The sequence below is a fragment of the Larus michahellis genome, unplaced genomic scaffold, assembly GCF_964199755.1.
Source record: "Larus michahellis unplaced genomic scaffold, bLarMic1.1 SCAFFOLD_78, whole genome shotgun sequence".
Taxonomy (NCBI): domain Eukaryota; kingdom Metazoa; phylum Chordata; class Aves; order Charadriiformes; family Laridae; genus Larus; species Larus michahellis.
In genome coordinates this window covers 12,113-34,862 of record NW_027436116.1, presented here as the reverse complement: position 1 = coordinate 34,862, position 22,750 = coordinate 12,113, and the positions used below count along the sequence as shown (strand labels likewise).

Sequence of the window (22,750 nt, the reverse complement as noted above, 5' to 3'; positions counted from 1 at the left end):
TAAGAGCTGTGCTAGTCCCTTGATCATCTTTGTAGTTCTCTGCTGGACTCTCTACAGTAGTTCCCTGTCCTTCTTGAACTGGATGGCCCAGAACTGGACACGCTACTCAGGATGTGGCCTCACCAGGGCAGAGTAGAGGGGGAGGATGACCTCCCTCGACCTGCTGGCCATGCTCTTTTTGATGCATCCCAGCAAACCATTGGTCTTCTTGGCCGCAAGGGCACATTTCTGCCTCATGGTCAACTTGTTGTCCCCCAGGACTCCCAGGTCCTTCTCTGCAGAGCTGCTTTCCAGCAGGTCAACCCCCAACCTGTAACAGTGCATGGGGTTATTCCTCCCCAGGTGTAGGACCCTTTTTTGAATTTCATGAGGTTCTTCTCTTCCCACCTCTCTAGCTTGTCCAGGTCTTGCTGAATGGTGGAACAACCTTCTGCTGTGTCACTGACGTTCGTTCCCAAACTCTTCCTTTTTCCCCCCGCCGTAGGAACGTGGACCTTCTTTGAACAGGTTGAATGCAGTTTCCCCGACAGCAGCAGCAACACCTGGAAAACCTTGTCCCACCCATTTTCCGGGAAGAAGGTGCCCAGGTGCAAGATGCAGATGGAGTACCTGGAATGCAATTTCTTTGGTTCCGCCACCTCCTGGAATTCCGTGGACGATATAGAGAGAAAACTGGACAGGTACAAGGAGAGCACCAACATCTCTCTTGGGGATGCCGAGAAAGGAGAATACTTTCAGATACCCTGTACTTCGGATGTGGAAGCGGTAAGCATCCACCAAAACCTCTTGAGCTGGCAAAATGATGTCCCTCATTTTGGGCGATGGCTTCTTGGGGTGAAGCTGAGAGCGTTCTCATGCCCAGTGTATTTAGAACCTAGGACCTTCCTGGATGGAAGCGTGGAACCAGGAATAAATAAGTTCTCCCTAGGAAGGTGCCCCACAAGGTGCCCCATGGCAGCAGCATCTTCCACCTCCCTGGACCAGGCTGTTCTTGGAGAAAATACACCTCTTGTCCAGGCCGGTGAAAGACCTTCTCCTTGTTCTTGTTGTCCAGGTGGGAGACAATATCAGAGCCTTCATAAAAGACATCATTGAGCGCCTGAAGACTGAGAAACGGAAACTTCTGAAGCTCCTGTTTGCCTTTCACATCTCGATTCGCTACAACATTTCCCTCAGCCAGAAGTCCATCGCCAAGGTTGAGAAGCACCTTGAGGACATCAAGTTCTTTGAAAAAAAATACAAAAAACTAAGAGGAAAAAGGTAATTTCGATTTGTCAACCTGCTTGCTCAGAGCAATGGCGCCTTTGGAGGTCCAAGGCTCAGCTCAGTTGTCCCCACATATCACTTTGGGTGCCATGTGCCACCCTGAGGGGTCTTTGAGGATGCATAAACCTGGGGTAGTGGCTTCCAGCCTGGTGGAGTCCATCTTGGGGACCCTGGGCACATCAAAGAGCATCCGTTATCTCTGATACCGATAGTCCCCTGGAGGTGTCTCAATCCGAGCTCTTTTCAGGCAGGATGGATCCTATCATCAGTTGTAGGAAAAGACTCCATCTCATGTTGGCACATATCTCCCACTGGCATCCCAGAGCTTGGTTATGTAAAGTTTGACTTTTTTGGACTTTTTTTTGCAGCAAATACTTCCTGACTCTGAAGAAAGTGTGTCTCATGAACACTGATGGCACCTTGTGGATCTGGCTGGTCCCACTGCTCTACGCGATCAAGGAGACGGAGAAGGACCCCTTTGTCCCATGTGAACCTCCTCCAGAAGTCTTCAAAAAGCTGTGGAATGATGAAGATAAGCAAAGGTGGGTCTGAAAGGCCAAGATAGCATCAGGGTAACAAACTGTCCTGCTCTTCAAAACACTTTTCATTCCTTCTGTTTGGTGGCATCTCAAGGAGCTGCCCCTTCTCCTTGGCATGCTGTGTCCCCTGCCCTGGGGGGCGTGGGTGGTCCTCAGGGGCAGGATGTAACCAGGTGCCGTGTGGTCTCATCCAGAGAGCTGGATGGGAGAAGTTCTGAGGAGAGAATGGGTTGGAAGGGACCTTCAAAGATCATCCAGTCCAACCCCTCTGCCATGGGCAGGGACACTTTCCAGTAGATCATGTTACTCAAAGCCCCATCCAACCTGTCCTTGACCACTGCCATCGATGGGGAATATGTCCCTGTCCACAGCAGGGATGATCCTTGAAGGTCCTTCCCAACCCAAACCCAACCCAGCCCATTCTATGATCTTCCAGTAGATCAGGTTGCTCAAAACCCTGTCCAACTTGACCTTGAACTCTTCCAAGGATGGGGAAAACATCCCTGTCCGTGGCAGGGAGGTTGGACTAGACGATCTTTGAAGGGGGATTGGACTAGACAGTCTGTGAAGGCCACTTCCAACCCAACCCATTCTAGGATCTTCCACTAGATCACGTCCCTCAAAACCCCATCTGACCTGACCTTGAACACTTCCAGTGATGAGGCACAGACAGCCTCTCTGGGCAGCCCATTCCAGTGTCTCACCACCCTCATCATGCAACTTTTCTTCCTGAAGTCTGATCCAAAACCTCCCTCTTTTAGTTTAAAACTGTTGCCCTGGCCCAGGTGCAGGACCTCGCACTTGGCCTTGTTAAACTTCATGAGGTTGGCTCAGGTTCACTCTTCCAGCCTGTCAAGGTCAAGCCAAACCCTGATTTTTGTCTTCATGACCTTAAAGCAGATGAATTTCCAAAAAAATCCTGCTTTGATGTGTAGAGTCACTCACTGACAAACACCAGCTCCTCCTTCCAGCCCCCAGCCACCCTGACTGTAGGTCACCACTGTGTCTACCAGTCATGGGGCCATCTCAAACACCACCAACATGCCTCCTGGTCCTTCAAAGTCCACCTGATGTTCTTGACCTTCTTTCCTAGGAAAGTCCTGAGGATGATAGACACTCACAAGACCTTGATTAAAAGATGTTCTCCACTGGCAAAGAAGGTGATGGAGATGGTGGCCATGAGGAACTTCACCAGGGACCCTTTGCCTGCCATTCGCCTTCCACCCCACCTGCTCTTGCAGACCTTGTACGAGCGCTTCCTGGACTTCAGTGGAGACTTGTCCCAAGTGCCTGTAAGGACAACTGACTGGTGGAAGACCTTCTGCTCTGCAGGGAGTGGTGGGGATGTTTAAACGTGGGTTAGAAGGTGTCCTTGATTCCTACAGAGATTTTCAGCAGGACTGAAGGACTTAAGCGTAGAAATCCTGTTGATCAGAGAAAAAAAATCCCTTTAATCTTGCCAGCAAACTTCACACTTGAGTGTTTTAGTGGTGAAGCTCCTCAGGTGTGGGAGCAGAAGCCTTCTTACTTTTGTCCTTAATGTGTTTCTGTCCTCTTTTTCAGGAAGAGTCTTTGAACGTGGCTTTGGAAAGTGTCACCACTGGAATGGTCTCCTGGTTCAAAGACTTGTGAGTGGGGGCTTTGTGAGAGGACAGGTGTTGTGACACCTCTGGAAAAGGTCTGGGGAGAGGTGGATAGAGCCCTGGCTGAGCAGAAAAAGGGTGGATGCCACAATTTGCCCATTAATTTTTGATGTCTTTAACCCCACCGTGGCTGGAGAGCATGGAGACTCACAAGGGTGGTGTCCTATGTACCTGCCCAAGTCTCCCAGCTGCAGATGGTGGCTGTGGTCAGGTAGTGACTGGAAAAGCAACTGCAAGTGTTTGGTCCTTTCCCGCATCCATAGGTGCCCGTTGGGGTCTTCAGAGCAGCCACTGAAGACCACAAATGAGGACGAGATCTTGCAGTGCCTGAATTTCGTGTACGACTTGCTGAAGCGTTTCTTGGTGGAACCAACGAAACCAGTGTCATTCAGCTCCATGATGATAATGCTGCAGCTACTGGGGATGTTTGTGAGCAAAGAGGATTTGCTCCAAGCCAACAAGGTGAGAACAAGCTCTGTGGCTTCTGCCACGAGGGCTTGGCCTCCTGTTTGTAGGCTAGGAGAGCCCAGAGCTTCTGGCTCACTCTTTTCTTCGGTTTCTCAAGGAATTCCAGCAGTTTACTTCACCGGGAATGTTTCAAGATTTTTCACGTTTCACCATGCCATGGCTCGAGAGATGCTTTCACAAGGCACCCACAGAGAAGAAATCCTTCCTGAAGAAAGTTGAGGTGAGTGATGAGACCCAGAGACCAATGTGAGCCACCACCCTTGGGTGATCTGGGTGTTCCTCAAGGTCAGCTGGTGGGTTTGACTCTTCCTCTGTTAGATGTGGCAGCAGCTGCTTTCAGTTGAGATCCTCTGCACAGAGTGGACCAAGGAGTGGCGGAGCTTGATCTGCAACATGTTTGAGAATTGGCTGAAGAAAGTGAGTCATGGAGACCCTCCAGTTGGTGGGGGATGATGCTCCTGGTCTTTGCCACCCTGGGTTTTGCCTCAGTCACCATTTTGGTGTTGGAACTCGAGCAGACTGGTAAGGAACCAGAAAGCAGCTGCCTCTTCAGCTTTTCCTTGCCGTAGGTTAATGACAAACACCTCATGGACTTCTGTGAGGCTTTCCTGATGATGGAGAAGAACTACCATGCAGAGCTGGAGAGCTGCTTTACAAATTACATCATCCAGTGGATCAGAGCCCTTGATAAAAGCAAGGTAGGAGAGCCACCACCCCTCCTTGGGTTGCTGGAGGTTTCTATGTCCCGCTTTGCCAACTCTTCTAATGCTGTTGGAGCAGCAGGGATCCCTCTGAAAAGTCTCTTCCAACCTAGTTGATTTTATGATTCATCCTCCTGACATCCCCTGCCTTACATATTCCCCCTCTGGAGGCACCTCATTAGCTGTCTGCAGAGATAACTAAGCAGCAGCACTTCAACCATTGACTGGGGAAAACAAAAACGCAACTTAAGAGCAAATTTTCTGCAGCCCTTGTTGGCCCCCACTCTGTGCCATCATAACTTTTTTATAAGCCCAATCCTGGCACCCAGAACGGGACCCATCCAACCCATCCCTGGAGGTGTTCAAGGCCAGGTTGGACGGGGCTTTGAGCAACCTGGTCTAGTGGGAGGTGTCCATGCCCAGGGCATGGGGGGTTGGGACTGGGTGATCTTTAAGATCCCTTCCAACCCAAACTATTCTGTGATTCTGAGATTTAAATTGGTGTGGGTGAATTTTGTGCTCACAGGTTTTGCTGAGCAACTGCTTCCCGGCAACGTGTGTCTCTGCTCAGGAAACTCCAAGGAGGAGTGAAAACCTCCTGGGTTGGGGAAGTTCTGTGATGCAGGGAAGGGTTTTTTGGAAACAGTCATGAGTGCACAAAGCCCCTAAAGAGGAGAAATTTCTCATCCTTCTAGGAATCCATTCTAAAATCCAGGATACATGTGTTCCTCAAGATGAGCAAACCATCTGCAGTGACAGTGCTTTCCGTTCTTGTGGAGAAAATGTGTTGGGAGGTGAATAGGCTGGGAAGCATCAAAACCTTTGATGAGAGCACTGGCCCCGTTCTTGCAAACCTGCTCAGCACTCCCGTGGTCTGCGATCTCATTTCTGCTGTCCGTGAGTATCCCCTGAGGGCTTTTCTTGGGAGAAGCTCTAGGGTTGTAAGTGAAGATAGATGGGAAGACCAGGTCTTTTCACAGGGACCTTCCGATCTTGTTGACAACACAAAATGAGATGGGGGGGGAAGCATAATCTTCCATGCTAGAAAAAATGGAGATTCATTCCAGGAATAGAGAAACATCTTGATTTCTTTATCCCATTGCAATGCTGCTTCATTGTGCGTTCAACAAAGTTGTTGAGTTGTTGAGAGGAAGGACATTATGGATCCAGAGCATGTCCAGAGCAAAGACGGTTAAGCGTTAGGACAAGAGTGAGGTGGTGGCATCACCGCGCTTGGAGGGTTTCCATGGTTAGACAAAGCCAGTATTGGCCCTTCTTTGATTGGGAGATGGTTTTGCATCCAACTGTTTCTCATTGTGGTTCAGAATGTGTCGCTATTTCTTGAAGTGAGGAGATGAAGAGCAGGTTTGTGCTGTGAGTTTTGTAAAAGCACTGGAAAGTGCATTTCTGTACAACTCTCCATCATTAAGTTTGTTTTTTTAGGGAAGCCTAAAACTCCAATAGTTTAAAATACGACAGGAAAGGCGTTACAGCTTGATCAAGTGGATTTATTTAAGAACAAATAAAAGTAGGAAATGACGACTTCTGATCTCTGGAACATATTTAGTGAAAATTAGATACTTTCTGTCTGCATATGCTTGCTCTATTTCTTGGGTTAATTTCTCGGCCCTTCACCCCCTTCCATCTTCAGATTTGGATGTATCTCTTGCAGGCTTCATTTTTATCATCAATTCATCAAACTTTTAGAAAGCTTCCTATTTTGGGGTATTCCTAAAGAATAATGGGAAGTGAATTCTAGCAAACAGTGTAGTACGAGCTAGCTGGGTTGGGTCTTTAGGTTTGGGGGTTTTTAATAGGAAAGGAAATTTGAAGTTTAATTTCAGATGATACAAAAATCTGAAAGCGAAAATAATGATTTGGAATTTTTAAACTTTTGAAAAGTGTTTTATATTTTCCTTCTCGATTCTTCTCATTGGTATAGTCAACAATTCTTTTACTTCTTATTTTTTCCTGCTCTCATTTTTAAAAATTACCAGATTTCTAACTTTTCCAGAGGTGGATGTTTTTCCCTGCTACAACTTCCTGGCACCATTAAAAAGACCCTGGGCTTGGTGTCTCCACAGCTGCCCTTCCCATAGTAGCTGTTGGCTGTGGTGGGATTGTCCCTTCACCTCCCCTTGGCCAGAACAAAGCCACCCAGCACCCTCTCCTGTCACCCAGGCCCTCTTGAAAGCCCTCCACATCCACCCGAACTGGCTGCACAACCTCAGGTGCAATCTCCTAGGAGGCCCATGGTTTCCTAGGTGGCCCCCATGGTTCCCTAGGTGGCCTGTGGTTTCCTAGGTGGTCCCCACAGTTTGTTTCAGGCATAGGGAGATACCTAGAATTCCCAAAGGAAATCTGGGATTTCACCAAGGTGCTGGTTTTGATGGTTGAGCTAGAAGGCAACCAGACATCTGTCCTGCACACTGGTGGGTTGATGGAGCCCTGCAAACTGGAAGCTGCTGGCTCTTCCCGAGGGTCTGGCTTCAAAAGAAATAGAGGAGAGAAATTGCTGGCTGTCTTTCACCAAACTTCATTTATTTTACAGAAGAATCGAAGCGCAAGTTTCCAGTTCAGCTCAGTGACAGTGCGCAAGACGTCCTTTCCCAGGTGTACAAGCTCTCCAGCTTCGTGGGACACTGCGTTCTCTCTGGAGATGTTCCCTGCAGTATCCTCTCTAACATCTTAGAGTATGGGGAGCAGTTTAAGAAGATCCTGTGCATCTGTGGTAAGTTTGGGGTTTCGGAGTTTCACGTTTTCATAGTTATGTGGCCAACAGGAGATAAATCTACTGGATAAAATGCAAAAAAACCCTGAAAATTATCCACAATGGGAGTCCAAAAAACAAAAGCAAAAATGCAATAGTTGGTCACCGAGGGGATTTTAAGCAATTTCAGAAGCAGGAAGGGGTGAAAACGCTGGGATATTATTTTAATGCAGTTAAAGTTTTGGGGTGTTTGTGGAATTTATTTCAAGGATCGCGGTGGTGCAGCTTCCTGGTTACAGGCCTTGCCTTCAGGCCCATGGCAAACTCCATCTCCATTCGATTCAAACCCAGAGGAAAAGGGGGCAAGTCCTCCAAACTGTGTTCCGAGAATACGCTTTATCGATATTTTTGGCACTTTTGGAGGCAGATCCTCCAAATTCTGCTCCAAGAATAAACTTTATTGATATTTTTGGTGTTTTTGGGGGCAAGTCCTCCAAATTCCGCTCCGAGAATAGACTTTATTGATATTTCTGGTGGTTTTGGCAACACAGCATTGGGAAAAGGTTGCAGGCTTTCTGCAAACTGAAACACACTTTTTTTTTTTTTTTTTTGATGGCAGAGGTTCTGTTCCTTTCAGCTCTTCTCTTTCTAAGAGGTTCTCCTTCATGTCTGGGTCTTTTTTTTTTCCAGATTCCTCTTTCTCCCAGTGTATAACAAAAGTGCTGGAGGTCAGGAAGCAGGAGTTTGAGCAACTGGAAGAGCTGAAGAAGCAAAGGTGCTCCTTTCTCCGCCTGTGCCGTGCCATAGAGGACATGATAAAAGGTACCGGTTGGGTTAATGGAGCTCCTTCTGTGGCTGTTGAGTGGGGAGATGTCTCCTAAAATACAGAGTCTCACAGTGGGTGGGAGAAAAACACGATGAGGGAACCTGTTGACATCAGGTGAAGAGACAAGCGATGTGATTTCCTTCTTGTTCCCACCTGGTTTTTAGTGGATAGAAGTACCGTGGAGAAAAGCATCATGGACAACGAGAGTTTTAAAGATCAGATGTCAGTGAAGAAGTTCTCCATCGATGGCATGAGTCAAATGGAACCGCATGTCCTCGACATTTATAGCAACATGATGCAAAAACTTGACATCATGGAGAAAAGCCAATGTTTCCGTAGGCTATGGAAGATGAGAGCAGAGCAAACCAAAGCCACCACACCTGAAGATCACATTTTCTCCATAGAAGATGTTCAAGAAAAAATTTATAAGCCAGCCATTGCTGACCTTCAGAAAACCTACCTGTCCCTCAAAGACTTCTCCATCACCCTCGGCACTGTGGAGAGCTCGTTCAAGAACCTGCTGGGAAAGAAGGATCAGCTCCTGGAGGAGTTTAAAATCCTAGAGGACAGTGAAGGGCCAAGGAATGGAAAAGCTGGCTGGATGGCAGATGCGGTGGAGAGGATTGAAAACTACCTGACCCTCTCAAAAGTGGTCAACACTGCCAAGATGATCGATGATCTGCAGCAGATGCTTCGGCTGGAGGGCGATTTCCAGATTCTCAGCGACCTGACGAAATACGTACGTAGGAGACACGTGGCCATCTGTATTGGTTGAAAATCCAGGTAGAGAGGTCCATGTGGTAGTTTATAATGAAGTCCTATGAGGTGTGATTCCTTCCCCTTCAATTAAACTTGAGGGATCAGCTGAAGGAATTCCAGTTGCCTCTTCCTACTCATCCTGGAGGCCCATGGGGACGAATTTAAGAGCAGACTTAAGAGCAGTTTGAGGCCAAGATCTCATCTTACCCAGGGAGGAGGAGGCAGAACTGAGCTTCTTCTCTTCCCAACAGACACATACTGATTTTTATTATTTTTTTTTTCCAGGAAGAGCAGGAATTCAAGAATAAGCGCCTCGATTTTATGACCCAAGACTTGATGAAGGTGAAAAAAAGTTTGAGTGAAATTCCCCAGGGAGTCTTGGACTTTTTGAGGGTACTTCTGGACTGTGCAAGGAAAGGTTTTACCTCCTGGATCAAGACCATAATAAAAGGTGGGCTGGAAGGAAGGAAGTCATCAGATATAGCAGCAGAGGGAGACCACTTAGTCTGCCCCATGTCCAGCACAGCGTTACATGAACAAGAGGAGAGAAACTCCTCAACTTTTTCTCTTATTTGTCTTTTTTCATTATTTCCCACCCTCAAGACAAGACGGAAATCCCCGTATTTGTGGATCTGGCATCGATTTCTGCTGGTGAAAACGACATGGATATCGACAGAGTGAGGTTCTTCCGTGATGCCATGGCTGCTTCTGCCCCCATCGTGTTAGACCTTAGTCCCACAGCCGGGTTCAAGGAATTCTCTGAAGCTCTGTCTTTCATCAGAGAAGCCATCGTGAAAGACAAGAATCTTCCCAAGAAGCTGGTGAGTCCTCAAGTCCCGTGTCCAAAAGTCACTTGCATGCTTGCTGTCTGGCCGAATTGCTCACATGTAGGTGTCTGATGCCAGTTAAGATGGTTTCCCCAGGACATCCATGTGGGCCTGGCAGGACCTGGGCAAAGGCCGTGCTCTTTTTGGAGTGGAAACCTGGTGGAACATGTCAAATAACCTTCCACATGTGTGTGGGCAACCAGAGAGGAGCCAGTAGGTGTTGTGAAGAGGAGGAGATGAGTTCAGGAGTCTACAATTTAGGATCACGGAATAGTTGAGGTTGGAAGGGACTTCTGGAGATTGTCATGTCTAAATGGGGTCAGGTAGGGCAGGTAGCTCATGGCCGTGTCCAGTCGGGTTTTGAGCATCTCCAAGGCTGGAAGACTCCAGAACCTGTTTCAGAATTTGATAGAAAAACTTTGCTTTAAGAGAATCCCTGGTGTTGGTGCCCCAGGCTGTAGCTGAGCCTTACGCTCTGCTCCCCACCAAAACCAGAGCAACGAGCAAGAGCTTCACCACATGCCAATGCTCTGGGGTGTTAGAGAGGTCCAGCTATGGGTCTGTGTCTCCTCAGAAGCCATGGGAAACTCTATCCTCAGAAGAAATGTTAATAGAAACCCCACCTGCATGAAATTTGGGGTGGGAGGGTGGTGCTCAGCATCCTTCCATCTGGTTACAGGATTTTCCTTTGGTTCTTCTTTCACAGAAAGATTCCTGTGACAATCGAGAATGGATACAGATGGTTCATGACTCTCATGGCTCTGTGGAGCGTTCTTCGATCTCTCAAGCCAGAAGCATCAACAACAATGGGATTTTTACCATCTCAGCACCTCTGAAATTCAAGGTAAAGGGTCTCCAAGAGGCTTTCTTGTCCAGTTGTATTTTTTTTAGTGCCACTGGGGGAAAAGATCTTTCTTGAAATCAACTTCCGATGAGCATGCCAGATTGCCAATAGATCTCCAGTTGGGTTTGCAACTAGTACCACCGATTTTGTGCTGAATCTCGAGTATTTTCAGTGGAAAACGGACTTTTCTTTTCTCCAAAGGACGTGGTACAACACATGTAAAGCCCTGATGTGCAGCCTTTCAACTCAAAGCTATGTGAAAGGCCATGTGGGGATGTTGGTTGTCTTCTCTGCTTTCCAGGCTACTCTCGAAGACTGTGTCTCATTGCGACTGCTGAATGACAGCGAGGAGAGCACATCTCCAGCAGACCAGAAGGCCAAGAAATACAGTTTGTCTCAGCTGACGGAGCTCCAGAACAAGCTTATGTTGATTGCCACCAAGGTTGAGCAGGGCAGAGAGGAGGCAAACCGTTTCCTGGAGGTAAGACACAGCATAGCATCATCATCTGCCTGAGAAACAGCTTGGGATTTTGCTGGAATTCTTTCCAGGAGACACATCCATGACCTACAGTTCTGGCCTTTCAGGAGCAGAGGCATTGTTCTAGGATGATGCCCACTTCCCAAGCTGCAGGGGTGGGATTTGCTTGCCTAAGCATTGTTCTTCACTTGTGGTGCCCAACAGACCATCCAAGATCTTTGTACTTCATTATGGAGGGACTCATAGAATGGTTTGGGTTGGAAAGGACCTTAAAGATCATCTAGTTCGAACCCCCTGCCATGGGCAGGGACACCTTCCACCAGTTCAGGTTGCTCAAAGCCCCATCCAAACTGGCCTTGAACACTTCCAGGGATGGGGCATCAAGATCTCTCTCCATCTTTCTTATAAGCCCCCTTTATATATGAGATGGTCACTGCCCTCATATACAGGCCAGGATGCTGTTGGCCTTCGTGGCCACCTGGGCACACTGCTGGCTCATATTCTTGTGCTGGGGACCCCAGAGCTGGATGCAGTGCTCCGGGTGGGGTCTCACCAGAGCGGAGTAGAATCCCATGGACTTAAGTACATTCAAATTCTTCAGTTGATTTCATACCTGATCTCCTGCGATGGGACTTCATTCCCCTAGCCTCTGCCATGGGGGCTTGAGAGATGCAAGGGCTTGAGAGATGCAAGAAGAGAGATTACCACTGAAAACATGCAAAAAATTGAATATCTTGGTCTTTTCCATGTTGGTTGACACCAGCTCTCCTGTCTTATATACCAGGGGCTACATTTTCATTAATCTTCTTTTCCTAGCCAAAGTACCTGTAGAAGCCCCTTCTCATTCTTCACACCCCTTACCAAACTCAGCTCCAACTGTTCCTTAGCTTTCCTCATCCCCTCCCTATGCATCTGGGCAGCATCCCTGTAGTCTTCCCAGGATACACGTCCCTGCTTCCACTGGCTGTGCATTCCCTTCTTACACTGTAGTTTGACCAGGAGGTCTTTACTCAGCCATGCTGGTCTCCTGCCTTCTTTGCCTGATTTCTTACATATAGAGTTATAGAATCATAGAATGTGTTGGGTTGGAAGGGACCTTTAAAGGTCACCTTGTCCAACCCCCTTGCAGTAAACAGGGACATCTTTAACTAGATCAGATTGCTCAGAGCCTCATCAAGCCTGGCCTTGAATGTCTCCAGGGATGGAGCTTCCACCACCTCTCTGGGCATACCTAAAGAACTTAAAGTAATTTAGTTCCTTCTAAACTCATAAATCTCTTTATCTCTCCTCCTCCTCTCCTACCTGAGAGGTAGGGGAGACCATCTGTCATTCTCATTGACCAATCTGGCCCAAACCATGACACCAAACACAAGGTTTTTTTTCTTGGCTTGACTTCTAATTTCACCCCAAAGCTCCCAACTTGTCCTTTTTAGAGGAACATGCCCTAATTCCCTTGAGACATTCCACAGGTATTTCCCTGTTAGTTCCTAATACATCAGCAGCCCCTGGCTCTTCTCTGTTGCTCAAAACTCCATCCCCTTCCCTAGGTCTAGCCTAAAGCTCCCTGTAGAGGCCTGGCCAGCTTCTTGGTGAAGACACAGTTGTCCCAGTTGGTCTGGTGAATCTCTTCATCTCCCAACAGACTCAGCTTCTCAAGGGTAGACCTGGATTCTCAAGGGCAGATCCAGCTTCTCAAGGGTAGATCCAGATTCTCAAGGGTAGATCCGGCTTCTCAAAGGTAGATCCAACTTCTCAAAGATGGGTCCATGATCGTAGAAGCCCAAACCTTGAGTATGGCACCAGCCCTGCAGCCACATGGTCCAGTCCCCTCATTATCTTCCTTGGACTCTCTCCAGTACATCCATGTCTTGCTTGTTCTGGGGAGCTCACAGCAGAGCTGTATAGATCTCAGGAGGACAGTGTGACCTCATCAGTGTTTGGAAGCTGTTGAGAACATGCTGCAGTACATGATCCATTTCCCTGTTGTGTCTTTGGCCTGTTACAGATACTGGAAAAAGTTGAAACAATTGGAAAGTTGTACCTGGAGCTTCTCAGCATTGGCAATATCCTCTTCATCAACTGGAAGGCTGATATCTACTGCAACCCCCAACAACATGTGAAGGTCTACACAGAGTTTGGAATTGCCGGAATCCTTGTTCAGAGCACAAGACCCCTCCTGGAGGAGCTGGATAGCCTCTCTAAAGTGATGGAGCATTGCCTGGTAGAGTGGAAGAAGTACCTGGAGACTCAAAGGGACACCTACTATCACCTCAACCTGTTCACTGCACACCAGCTCTTCTATTTATGCAGCCAGCTGGCCCGAGCCCAGAAAGGCATTGTAGAACCGCAGGTGCTCATCATGCTTTCCATCATCAAGCATGACATCAATGATGAAGATATCAAAAAAGCCCTGGAGGATGCACTGATGACTCCCCTGGACTCTGTGAATGTGTCGGCAGGAGGCGAGGAATCAGTTACCTGGAACGATTACATCATTCGTTTTCCCCAGCTCATCAAAAGCTTGTCCGAATCGGGCTATGATGAGTCAGTGGCAAAGGCAGCCTTGCAGAGCTGCCTGTCCAACTCCCCCATCACAGAGCAAATGCTCATGGATTTCGCCTTTGAGCAAGGTGATGACAAGGAGGTGGTTGAAGAGCTCAGCAAGTTGTACGACGAGACGAGAGAAACCTTCCTGCAGAAGAGACGGAAATTCCAGACTGGCAGCAGAGATGTCGACCAGGTTTCCTTCAGCACCCTGGCGCACGATGAGTTGGCCACTGCCTTTGAGAGCTTGCCGTCTATTTACGACAAGGTGAATCTGCTCTGGGACGCCTACTGTAAGAAATTCGCTGGCCTGGTGTCTGATAAATACATAGGCTTGGATGTTTTTGGGGAGACGCTGAAGCACTTGGCCGCTCTAGAAAGCACGCGTGTCGAGAGAAGTTTACCTGTAGGCTTTGAAGCGGGGAAACCACTTCTCATCATGTGTAAGGAAGAGGAAATGTTACCCAACATGTTATTTGTCTACCGACACACTAAGATGGCACCTCTCCCATCATACGATGAGGTCCTGGTGTGCACACCCAACACGGAGGAGGAGGAGGTGGAGCTGCTTGTCAGGAGAGCTCTTTTCCCAGGTTCCCAAGACCAGAAGATCTACTGCTTGCTGGGTGCTGATAGATTAGTTTATAAAGTTTCCAAACAACTCGAGTCCCACTTCTTCCGCCTGGTGCACTCTTCCAGCATTCCCAACTACAGATTCATCATCTTCTGCAATGCCAAAGCTCACAATTCCTATGTTATCACAGCCTTTGATGCCTACAAGATGACTTTTCCCTGCTACTCCAAGACAGAGACCCAGACCTACCTGAAGATGCACCTCAAAGTGCCGAGCGGGACAGCCCCTGTCGCTCAAGCTTTTGAAGAGCCCTATCAGCAGAACGTGAAGTTCGTCTTTTCGGAGCGAGCGGGAATGGGTAAGTTTCTGGGGAGTCGTATTTTGAGTTGGACTTTAAACCAAGGAGGCAAGGTGGCACAACGTGCTTTTGGGGAGAGATTTCCTTGGTTTGGGTCGCATGCAAGGGTAGGTGATTGATGGCTGTTTTTTTCCACTCCTTAGGGAAGTCTCTCTTTGTGGACAATACCATCAGAAAGGTCCGTGCCCAGCTGGGTGGCACGCTACCACTTCACAAAACCATTAGGCTGATGGAGTCGGAGATCGATTTCCAGTTCTTCGTGGAGGAGCTCTTCTCCATCAAGGAATCCTTGACTGAAATTCAGCCCACCATCTTCCACATTGATGTGTGTCCAGTGGTGAGTGCCTGGATATAAAAGTGGAGAGGAAGAGGTGGGGAAACACAGAAGACCCTACACACAGGGAAGAAGAGAAGGAGGTGGAAACTCAAATCCAGCCCAGTCAGAGCAGCGAGTGTGTTGTGACAGACTTCTCCATCAATTTTAATTTCGCGGGGGGGTTGTGTTTTTTTTTCCCTGACAGGTATCGAAGGGTCTCTACCGGCTGCTGATTGACCTGTGCATCCTGCGGCACATCCAGAGTCCTGACGGCTTAGTCTGGAAGTGCAAACCCTCTCATCTTTACTTGATCGAGTACCTGGTGAAAGGGAAAGGTGTTAGCACTACAAGGAAGCAAGAGGTATTTTGGGGAGTCTGCGCTCGGGCTGAGCATGAGTGAACCTGCTAAACTCTGATGTCTCCGCCAGAAGCGATGCACAATTTAGGGTCTGTCTCTCCAGTGAGGCAATGCCTCACCTACGCAGAAGCAATCAGGGCAAATGTGCCTCTCCTCAAAGTGAAACATCAGGCCCTGAACTGAGTTTTGGAGGGAAAAAGGGAGTTTTTTCATCCCAGTTTTCCTGTAACTTGAACCTCGCACATGTTTTTAAAGCTAATTTGCACCCAAGCCATGCTTTAGAGTTACCAAACATGTGAAATGCACCCTAGATTCTTCCGTCTATGGTTCCTCACCATACCTTGGATATTGGCTGAGTTCAGGTCCCTCCATCTCCAAAAGGGTTTAGTGGAACAGGAGAAAGTGTAGGAGAAGGTAACAAGATCACCCAACCCAAGACAAGACGCTGGGCAAGACAGATCTTAATGGTTGTAGGGATTTCAATCCCCACAAAGGCTTGGAGAAATCTTGGCATTTCTGCATTTTTTCCCAGCTTGCTGAACCATTTGTGACCAGGGGGGAAATAAAAATGGGTTTTAGGCAAATGTGGGAAGATGGGAAACATTCCTTGTGGTGGTTTTGTGTCCTCTTGCTTTTAGATGTCTGTTGAAATGGAAGAAAATTTTTTGGATCTTTTTCCTACTGTGAAGTGCGTATCACCACGGCGGGTGCTCAACTTGCTGGAAGATCCCAGCTCTGTCCCTCCTGAGGGATTGAGGGAGGAACAGTTTGACCGGGACAAGCTAAATAGCGAAGTTTTCCAAAGGTCCTACCAATACCTCAGCAGATACAAACAGAAGGAAAACCTCGACCGTTTCACTTTTGTCCCTGGGAGGATCGAAGGGACAGAGAAAGAATGCCTGGCCTGCTTGATGGAATTCTGCCAGAGAAGCAACCCCTCCTGGACTGAGCTCAGCAACTTCACGCGCTTCTTGAATTTCCAGCTAAAAAAGTGTGAGAAGTCGGTCTTCTGCAGTACAGTGGTCGGAGGGGAGTTCTCTGGCTTCAAAACATTTGTCATTAAATTCATGATCGCCATGTCCAAGGACTTTGCCATGCCTTCCCTCAATGTGTCCGACGAAAGTGTGCCAAGTGAGGAGTGGAAGGAGATGGACAATGTTTTGAGAGAGTACCAACTAAGACACAAGTGGGAACAACAGTCTCACCCTTATATAGTCTTCCACGCTGAGGATGATTCCATGGAATTTTTGGGTTTCCATATCAACCAGAACTTTGACGCTATTGATGCTTATTCCGAGGCTGTTTTGGAGAGGGCGGTTATGAGCAGGAATTTATACAGGACCTTGGCACTGCAAAATGTTCCTTTCAATAAGAAATTTGAAACCTTATCCAGAACCGAGCAGTTGGAGGCCCTCTGCAGAGTCTTTGGTGTGAAATGCCAGGAAGATCCAGATGCTTCATACCAGCTGACTCTGGACAACACCATGAAGATGTTGGCTATTCACCTGCGGTTCCAGTGTGGCATCCCCGTGATCATCATGGGTGAAACTGGCTGTGGGAAGACGAAGCTGGTGCAGTTCATGTGCAACCTGCAAAACGCAGGCAAGACCATTCAGAATATGATGGTGGTGCGTGTTCACGGCGGCACCACCTCCAAGACCATCCAGAAGAAGGTAAGGCAGGCCATTGAGCTGGCACGCACCAATGAAGAAGAGCACAACGTAGACACAGTGCTCTTCTTCGACGAAGCCAACACCTCGGAGGCCATCTTCGCCATCAAAGAAGTGCTGTGTGACCACAGCGTCAACGGAAAGCCGATTTCCACTGGCCGCTTAAAAGTGGTGGCCGCTTGCAACCCTTACAAAAGACACAGCAAGGAGGCCATTGAGAAACTGGAGAAAGCTGGCTTGGGATACCGAGTCCGGAGTGAAGACACCCTGGAGAAGCTGGGTTACATTCCTTTGCGGCAGTTGGTGTATCGGGTGCAGCCCCTTCCTCCCAGTTTATTACCTCTGGTCTGGGATTTTGGGGAGCTGAACGAGAAGACGCAAAGCCTGTACATCAGGGAGATTGTGAAGTCCACTGTGGAGACCCAGATCCCTGAGGGAAACCTGGATGTCTTCACCAACGTCATTTCAGCCTCCCAGAAGTTCCTGAGAGAGAGGAAGGACGAATGCAGAGTCGCCAGCCTCCGGGATATAGACCGCTGCATGAAAATAGTGCTCTGGTTTTATGAGTTGAGAGACCTGCTTTTCCATGAGATTGATGAGAAGAGGCGGCATGAGGAGGAAGAGGAGCCAACCTTAAATGATGCACAAAGGGCTTTGGTCCTTTCGGTGGGGGCCTGCTATTACGTGTCTCTGGAGAGCCGCCAAGAGTACCTGGAGGAGATTGCAAAATGCTTCTCGGTCCCTGCGTCCTGGCTAAAGCAAGAGATTGAGTTGTGCCAGGAGGTATTTCTTGATAACCTCTCCATTCCTAAGGCCACAGCCTGCAACGATGCTCTGAGGGAGAACATCTTCATGATGGTTGTCTGTATGGACCTCCGGGTGCCGCTCTTTCTGGTTGGCAAGCCGGGAAGCTCCAAATCTCTATCCAAAACCATTGCTGTAGATGCCATGGAAGGTACATTGTCCAGAAGCCCATTGTTCAAAAGGTGCAAAGAGATCCAGCTGGTCTCCTTCCAGTGCAGCCCCCACTCGAAACCAGAAGGTATCATCTTCACTTTCCGACAATGCGCTCAGTTCCAGAAGGGCAAGAACCTGAATGAGTTTGCATCCGTGGTCCTGCTGGATGAGATCGGTCTTGCAGAAGACTCACCTGATATGCCGTTGAAGACGCTGCATCCTCTTCTGGAAGATGGCTGCGTTGATGACGAGACGCCAGAGGCTTACAAAAAAGTTGGCTTTGTGGGCATCTCCAACTGGGCCTTGGACCCTGCCAAAATGAACAGGGGCCTCCTTGTCTTTCGGACCGAACCTAGTGAGAAAGAGCTGGTGAAGACTGCTGAAGGCATCTGTGCTGACCAACCTCACCTTGAAAAAATCAAGCATTTGTTCCCCATTCTGGCAAACTTCTACTGCAATGTGCTGAAAATGCAGAAAACAGAGTTTTTTGGGCTTCGTGACTTCTACAGCTTAATCAAAATGATTGTGTCCTACACACAGAATATGAAGCGCGGTTCTCAAGATGAGCTCCTCATCAAGGCCATCCAGAGAAACTTTGGAGGCTCCAGAGATATCCGTCCTCTGGAAATCTTCCGTAACTGCACCAGTGAGCTACGTCTCAACTCTGCGGTGGAAACCAGCTGCATCCGTCTGTTGGAGGAAAACATGGACAAAGAGCAAGCGGCATTCACATCTCGTTACCTCCTGTTGCTGACGACCAACAACGCTGCCTTTCAGATCATCCAGATGACGCGTCTGATAGACACCAGCAACTGTGACATTATATTCGGCTCTGGTTTCCCACGGGACCAGGATTATTCCCAGGTGTGCCGCTCAGTGAACAGGGTGAAAATTTGCATGGAGATAGGCAGGCCTGTTGTCCTCCTCAACATACAGAACCTGTATGAGAGCCTTTATGATGCTCTCAACCAATGCGTCGTCAGCCTGGGGGGCAATTACTACGTTGACCTGGGCCTTGGCACTCATAGGGTGAAGAGCCGCGTGAAGGAGGAATTCCGGCTGATTGTTATAGAGGAGAAGAAAGTGGTCTACACACAGTTCCCCACCCCTCTGCTGAGCCGTCTGGAGAAACATTGCTTGGACATGAACACTATCCTCAACTGGCAACAGCAAGACCTGAAGCAGGACCTGGAAAGGTGGGCCAGTCGGTTTGTCTACATTGAGAATCCTGATTTGTTCAGGGTCTGGTCCCACACGCTCGCTCCCAAGGAACACGATGTCTTCATCGGCTTCAGCGATGACACGTCCGCCACCATCGCGCTGGAGTGCTCCCAACACACCCACTGGGGAGGCTATGAACCCTATGGAGAACAGGTCTTCTCCACTGCCACAAGCAAACTGGTGGAGTGTGCCACTCCTGATGCCATCCTACGCCTCAAGTACTCCGCTCTGAAGGATGCTATGCAGATCCAGGACCTGTATTTCATCCAGCAGAAGCACAACAGCCTGGCCAGCCTCTTGAGTGAGATGATGAACCAGCAGAAGAAGGAAGGGAGCACCAGCGGACTGTGCCTGCAGGTACTCATGCTTGGCTGTAAAGTACCCAAGGGTGCTGTTTGTTTTCCAAGTGAGCAAGGCCAGGTTGGATGGGGCTCTGAGTAACCCGGCCTAGTGGAACGTGTCCCTGCCCATGGCAAAGGGGTTGGACCTAGATGATCTTTAAGGTCCCTTCCAACCGAAACCATTGTATGATTCTGCGGTGCCCCCAACATCTTGGTTAGGCCAGGACAATGATGGGCTTATGGCCACCTTCTTTGCCTCCATGGTCTTCTGCAGCCAGGGTAGACTCTACCCTTCCTCGGGAGGCAGATGGGATCTGACCTTCTCTGGCTGAGGCTGAGCTACTCAAAGCACCTTCCAGTTGCCTGTAGATGAACCCAAGCCCCGATGAAGATGCCCTGCAGGATCCCGCCCATTTGAGGCAGCAGGAAAACCAGTTTTGATTTCCCTTTTTCCTGCAGGTTTCTACTCACACCAGGCTACTAAACCAGAAGGATTTAGAAGTGCTGAGGAAGACATTCGGTCTGCCGGACACAATCCACTGCCTTTTCCTAAGCCAGTTTGACACTGAACACGCTTTCCGCCAGGACCTCAGGTGGGCTCTGGTATTTCTTTTCTTTAACCCTGCAGGTGAATTCCACTTCTCACAGTGCTTTGGGGTGGGGTGGGGTGAGACCTTATTAGGAGAAAGCATTAAAGAGGCTGTTTCATTGTAGGAATTTCTTCAGAGACCCACAAGAAGCAAGATTGCTCCTTGTTCAGTTTCATTTCGATGAGCCACAGAGCAGCAAAAGACTGCTGGCATGTGCCAAGTAAGCAGCTTTCCTTTGTCCTCTGTCATCCTTCATCCTTCTTTCTTCTCCTTTGTCATCCTTCGTTGTCCTTCCCCCTCCTTTTTCCTCCTCCTTCTTCCTCCTCCTCCACCTTCTTCATCCTCTTCCTCCTGCCTTCCTCCCATCTTTCTTCCTCCTTTCTTTCTTCCTCTTCCTTTCTTTATTCCTCCTCCTTTCTTTCTTTCTTCCTTCCTCCAGGCACAATGTACTTCCCAGAATCCTGTGCTGCCTTTTGTCCTGTTTTTTACCCTCTGAGACCTGACCTGGGCTGTGCTCTGGACTCTGTTTTCTCCTTTGCCCCTGTGCTGGTAGCAGATTCTACCAACCATGGCCAGAAAGAATGTCTTCTCAGGGTGGCATCCACCCAAGTAAGCCAATTCAGATGACTGCAACCTTTGGTGGGAAGGGAGATGGAGCCCTGGAAGGGCATGTAGAAGGAGGAGGTGCAGTTGTTGCTTGGAGAGATCACTCAAACGAGTTTGGAGTTCACCAGCTCTGACCTCCTGGTGGTGCTTCCAGGTACTGCATCACAGACGAGCGACGGAGGTCGGCCAGCCCCCATCTGCTGCATCTTGTGCTGATCACTAAAGTCCCACGGGTGCTGGGGGGCTGTAGCTACCTGGCTTTTGACAGTGGTAAGGTTCCACTCACTTCTTTGTGTCAAGAAAAGAGTGGGAGGGGAAGATGACCTGCAGAGAAGACATGTGAAGTGATGGATCCTCCATCTCTCGCTGTCTTCCTGCCCTGGTTGGCTGGTAAATCTGAGTAGCCAAGCTCGCTGGTTTTCCAAATGGCCAATGCACCAAAAGAGAGCGGATGGACTGACCCATTCTCTTGCCTCTCCAGGCGAGTGGAAGTCCATCCACTTGGATGACCTGATGCCCCCAGAGAACTTTAAGGCCAATCTTGGCCAGCTCTCCAAAATGACCATTGCCGAGATTTTCACCAGCAGCTCTCTGCAGCAGCTCCCAACAGGTAAGAAGTCTCTCACCATAAACCCTCCATCTCCCCGCTGCTATCCCTTCCACAAACCTGCTGCCCCGTCTTATGATGTCCCACCTGTGGATGGGAATGCAGATGGATCCAGCAGGTCCCAAGCTGTGGGTCCCAGGAGCACTTACTGCTTCTGAGTTCATAGCAATGCAGCTTTTGCCTCCTGATGGGCCAGCTGTGACCATGGAGCAGCAGTTAGCAATGGCAAATGAGCTGTGCCGCTGGAGACTTTCATACGGGGTCGGTCAACACACGCTTGTTGACCCCTGTTCTTCGACTAGATGCTTGGGCAAACAGGACAGAAATGGCTTGATTCATCATTGCAAGCCAACTCTGGGTGGCTCCTTGAATCCATATTCTTGCTTAAAGGTGGCCAGCAAATTTCTCTCCAAGCCTGAGGGTCTCATGTCATCAAGAAGCTGCCACCCAGCGGCTGGGTGGCCTCCGCCCCAAGCGCTGCTTTATTTCTCCCTGTTGGTTGTCAAGGCACTGCCGCCACCTCCTGTGGATGAAAGTGTCTCTTGTTGGGGTTTTGACAGCTGTTATGTGGTTGATTGTGATTTCAGGTTCTCCGGAGGATTCTGCTGCCCTGGGAAGACTCACCGAGGCGGGTCTTTACCCAGAGAAAAATGTATGTGGTTTTTTTTTCCTTTTTTCTCCTCATTTTAGTTGCTTGCCATAACGCAAGAACTGGTTTGGGTTTCAACAGACACTGTGGGATCTGCTTTTAAAAGTCCTTGCTTGGGCTGGTGCCTTGTTGTGCGTAATAGCTGCAGGTCTTCCATCGTGAGACTGAAGTAGGGTGGCGGTCTCCCAGGCCTCCATGAGCGACTAGCACAAGACCAGGAGCCTTTTGTCACCATCAACAAAGCAGTGTCCCTTACCAGGGAGAGCAGGAGCTCTCCACGCCCTGGGGACTGACTCAACCAGGGTTTGTTGGGGTGGTCAGATGGGTACAGACCTTGGAGCCCACTGTGCTGAGTTCTGGAGAAGATGATGTCCCAGGATAAGCGTCTCCAGGCAAATGACAATAAAGTAGCACCAAGCAACCAACTGACCTCCAGTCTTTTCCAGCCACAGTTTCTCAACGTGGACGCAATGATCAAAGGCAGCATCCAGAAGGCTGTGATCCAGCTGGAGGACAAAAAAGACAACAGCCAACGTCCAATGGAGAGAATCAAGATCCTTCACAACTTGCTTTTCCACGCTCAGAGCAGTGGTAAGAGTGAGTAGAGGGAGCTAGAAGTGGCTCCTTGCACTGTATGGCAAGAAGAAGACAACAGACAGGTTAACAGGCAGTTCCGGTGTCCCTCAAAGACCAGGTGGGTGAGGAAGGACCCAAGAGACAGAGGGTGAGGTGGCATGGGGCCTCCTTCACCTCCCTGCACAGCCCCTCACGTTCATGATCAGAATCTGTACTAAACCACAAAGCTTTGGTGCAGACCTTGGTAGATGATCCCAGACAGATGTCACTTGCCAATGGAAGTTGATTTCTGCATAGGACTAATAAAAAAATAAAGAGGTGG

General features: G+C 48.9%; 1 protein-coding gene across 1 annotated transcript in view; it reads left to right on the top strand.

Annotated features, from left to right (window-relative positions):
• Positions 1–22,750, top strand: part of LOC141736946 (E3 ubiquitin-protein ligase rnf213-alpha-like) — a gene marked incomplete at its 3' end in the record, with an annotated part of 39,837 nt that overhangs the window by 4,981 nt on the left and 12,106 nt on the right. The window contains exons 11-37 of the mRNA XM_074571619.1: positions 485–765; positions 1,055–1,260; positions 1,635–1,808; positions 2,899–3,097; positions 3,369–3,433; positions 3,712–3,910; positions 4,014–4,136; positions 4,235–4,333; positions 4,486–4,614; positions 5,313–5,514; positions 7,169–7,348; positions 8,018–8,149; positions 8,318–8,892; positions 9,198–9,363; positions 9,516–9,733; positions 10,446–10,583; positions 10,885–11,064; positions 13,067–14,537; positions 14,681–14,874; positions 15,059–15,214; positions 15,850–19,416; positions 19,860–19,993; positions 20,115–20,210; positions 20,751–20,866; positions 21,078–21,206; positions 21,791–21,855; positions 22,299–22,449. Of these exons, the coding sequence (XP_074427720.1) occupies positions 485–765; positions 1,055–1,260; positions 1,635–1,808; positions 2,899–3,097; positions 3,369–3,433; positions 3,712–3,910; positions 4,014–4,136; positions 4,235–4,333; positions 4,486–4,614; positions 5,313–5,514; positions 7,169–7,348; positions 8,018–8,149; positions 8,318–8,892; positions 9,198–9,363; positions 9,516–9,733; positions 10,446–10,583; positions 10,885–11,064; positions 13,067–14,537; positions 14,681–14,874; positions 15,059–15,214; positions 15,850–19,416; positions 19,860–19,993; positions 20,115–20,210; positions 20,751–20,866; positions 21,078–21,206; positions 21,791–21,855; positions 22,299–22,449 (9,345 nt within the window). The remainder of the gene's footprint in view (positions 1–484; positions 766–1,054; positions 1,261–1,634; positions 1,809–2,898; positions 3,098–3,368; positions 3,434–3,711; positions 3,911–4,013; positions 4,137–4,234; positions 4,334–4,485; positions 4,615–5,312; positions 5,515–7,168; positions 7,349–8,017; positions 8,150–8,317; positions 8,893–9,197; positions 9,364–9,515; positions 9,734–10,445; positions 10,584–10,884; positions 11,065–13,066; positions 14,538–14,680; positions 14,875–15,058; positions 15,215–15,849; positions 19,417–19,859; positions 19,994–20,114; positions 20,211–20,750; positions 20,867–21,077; positions 21,207–21,790; positions 21,856–22,298; positions 22,450–22,750) is intronic.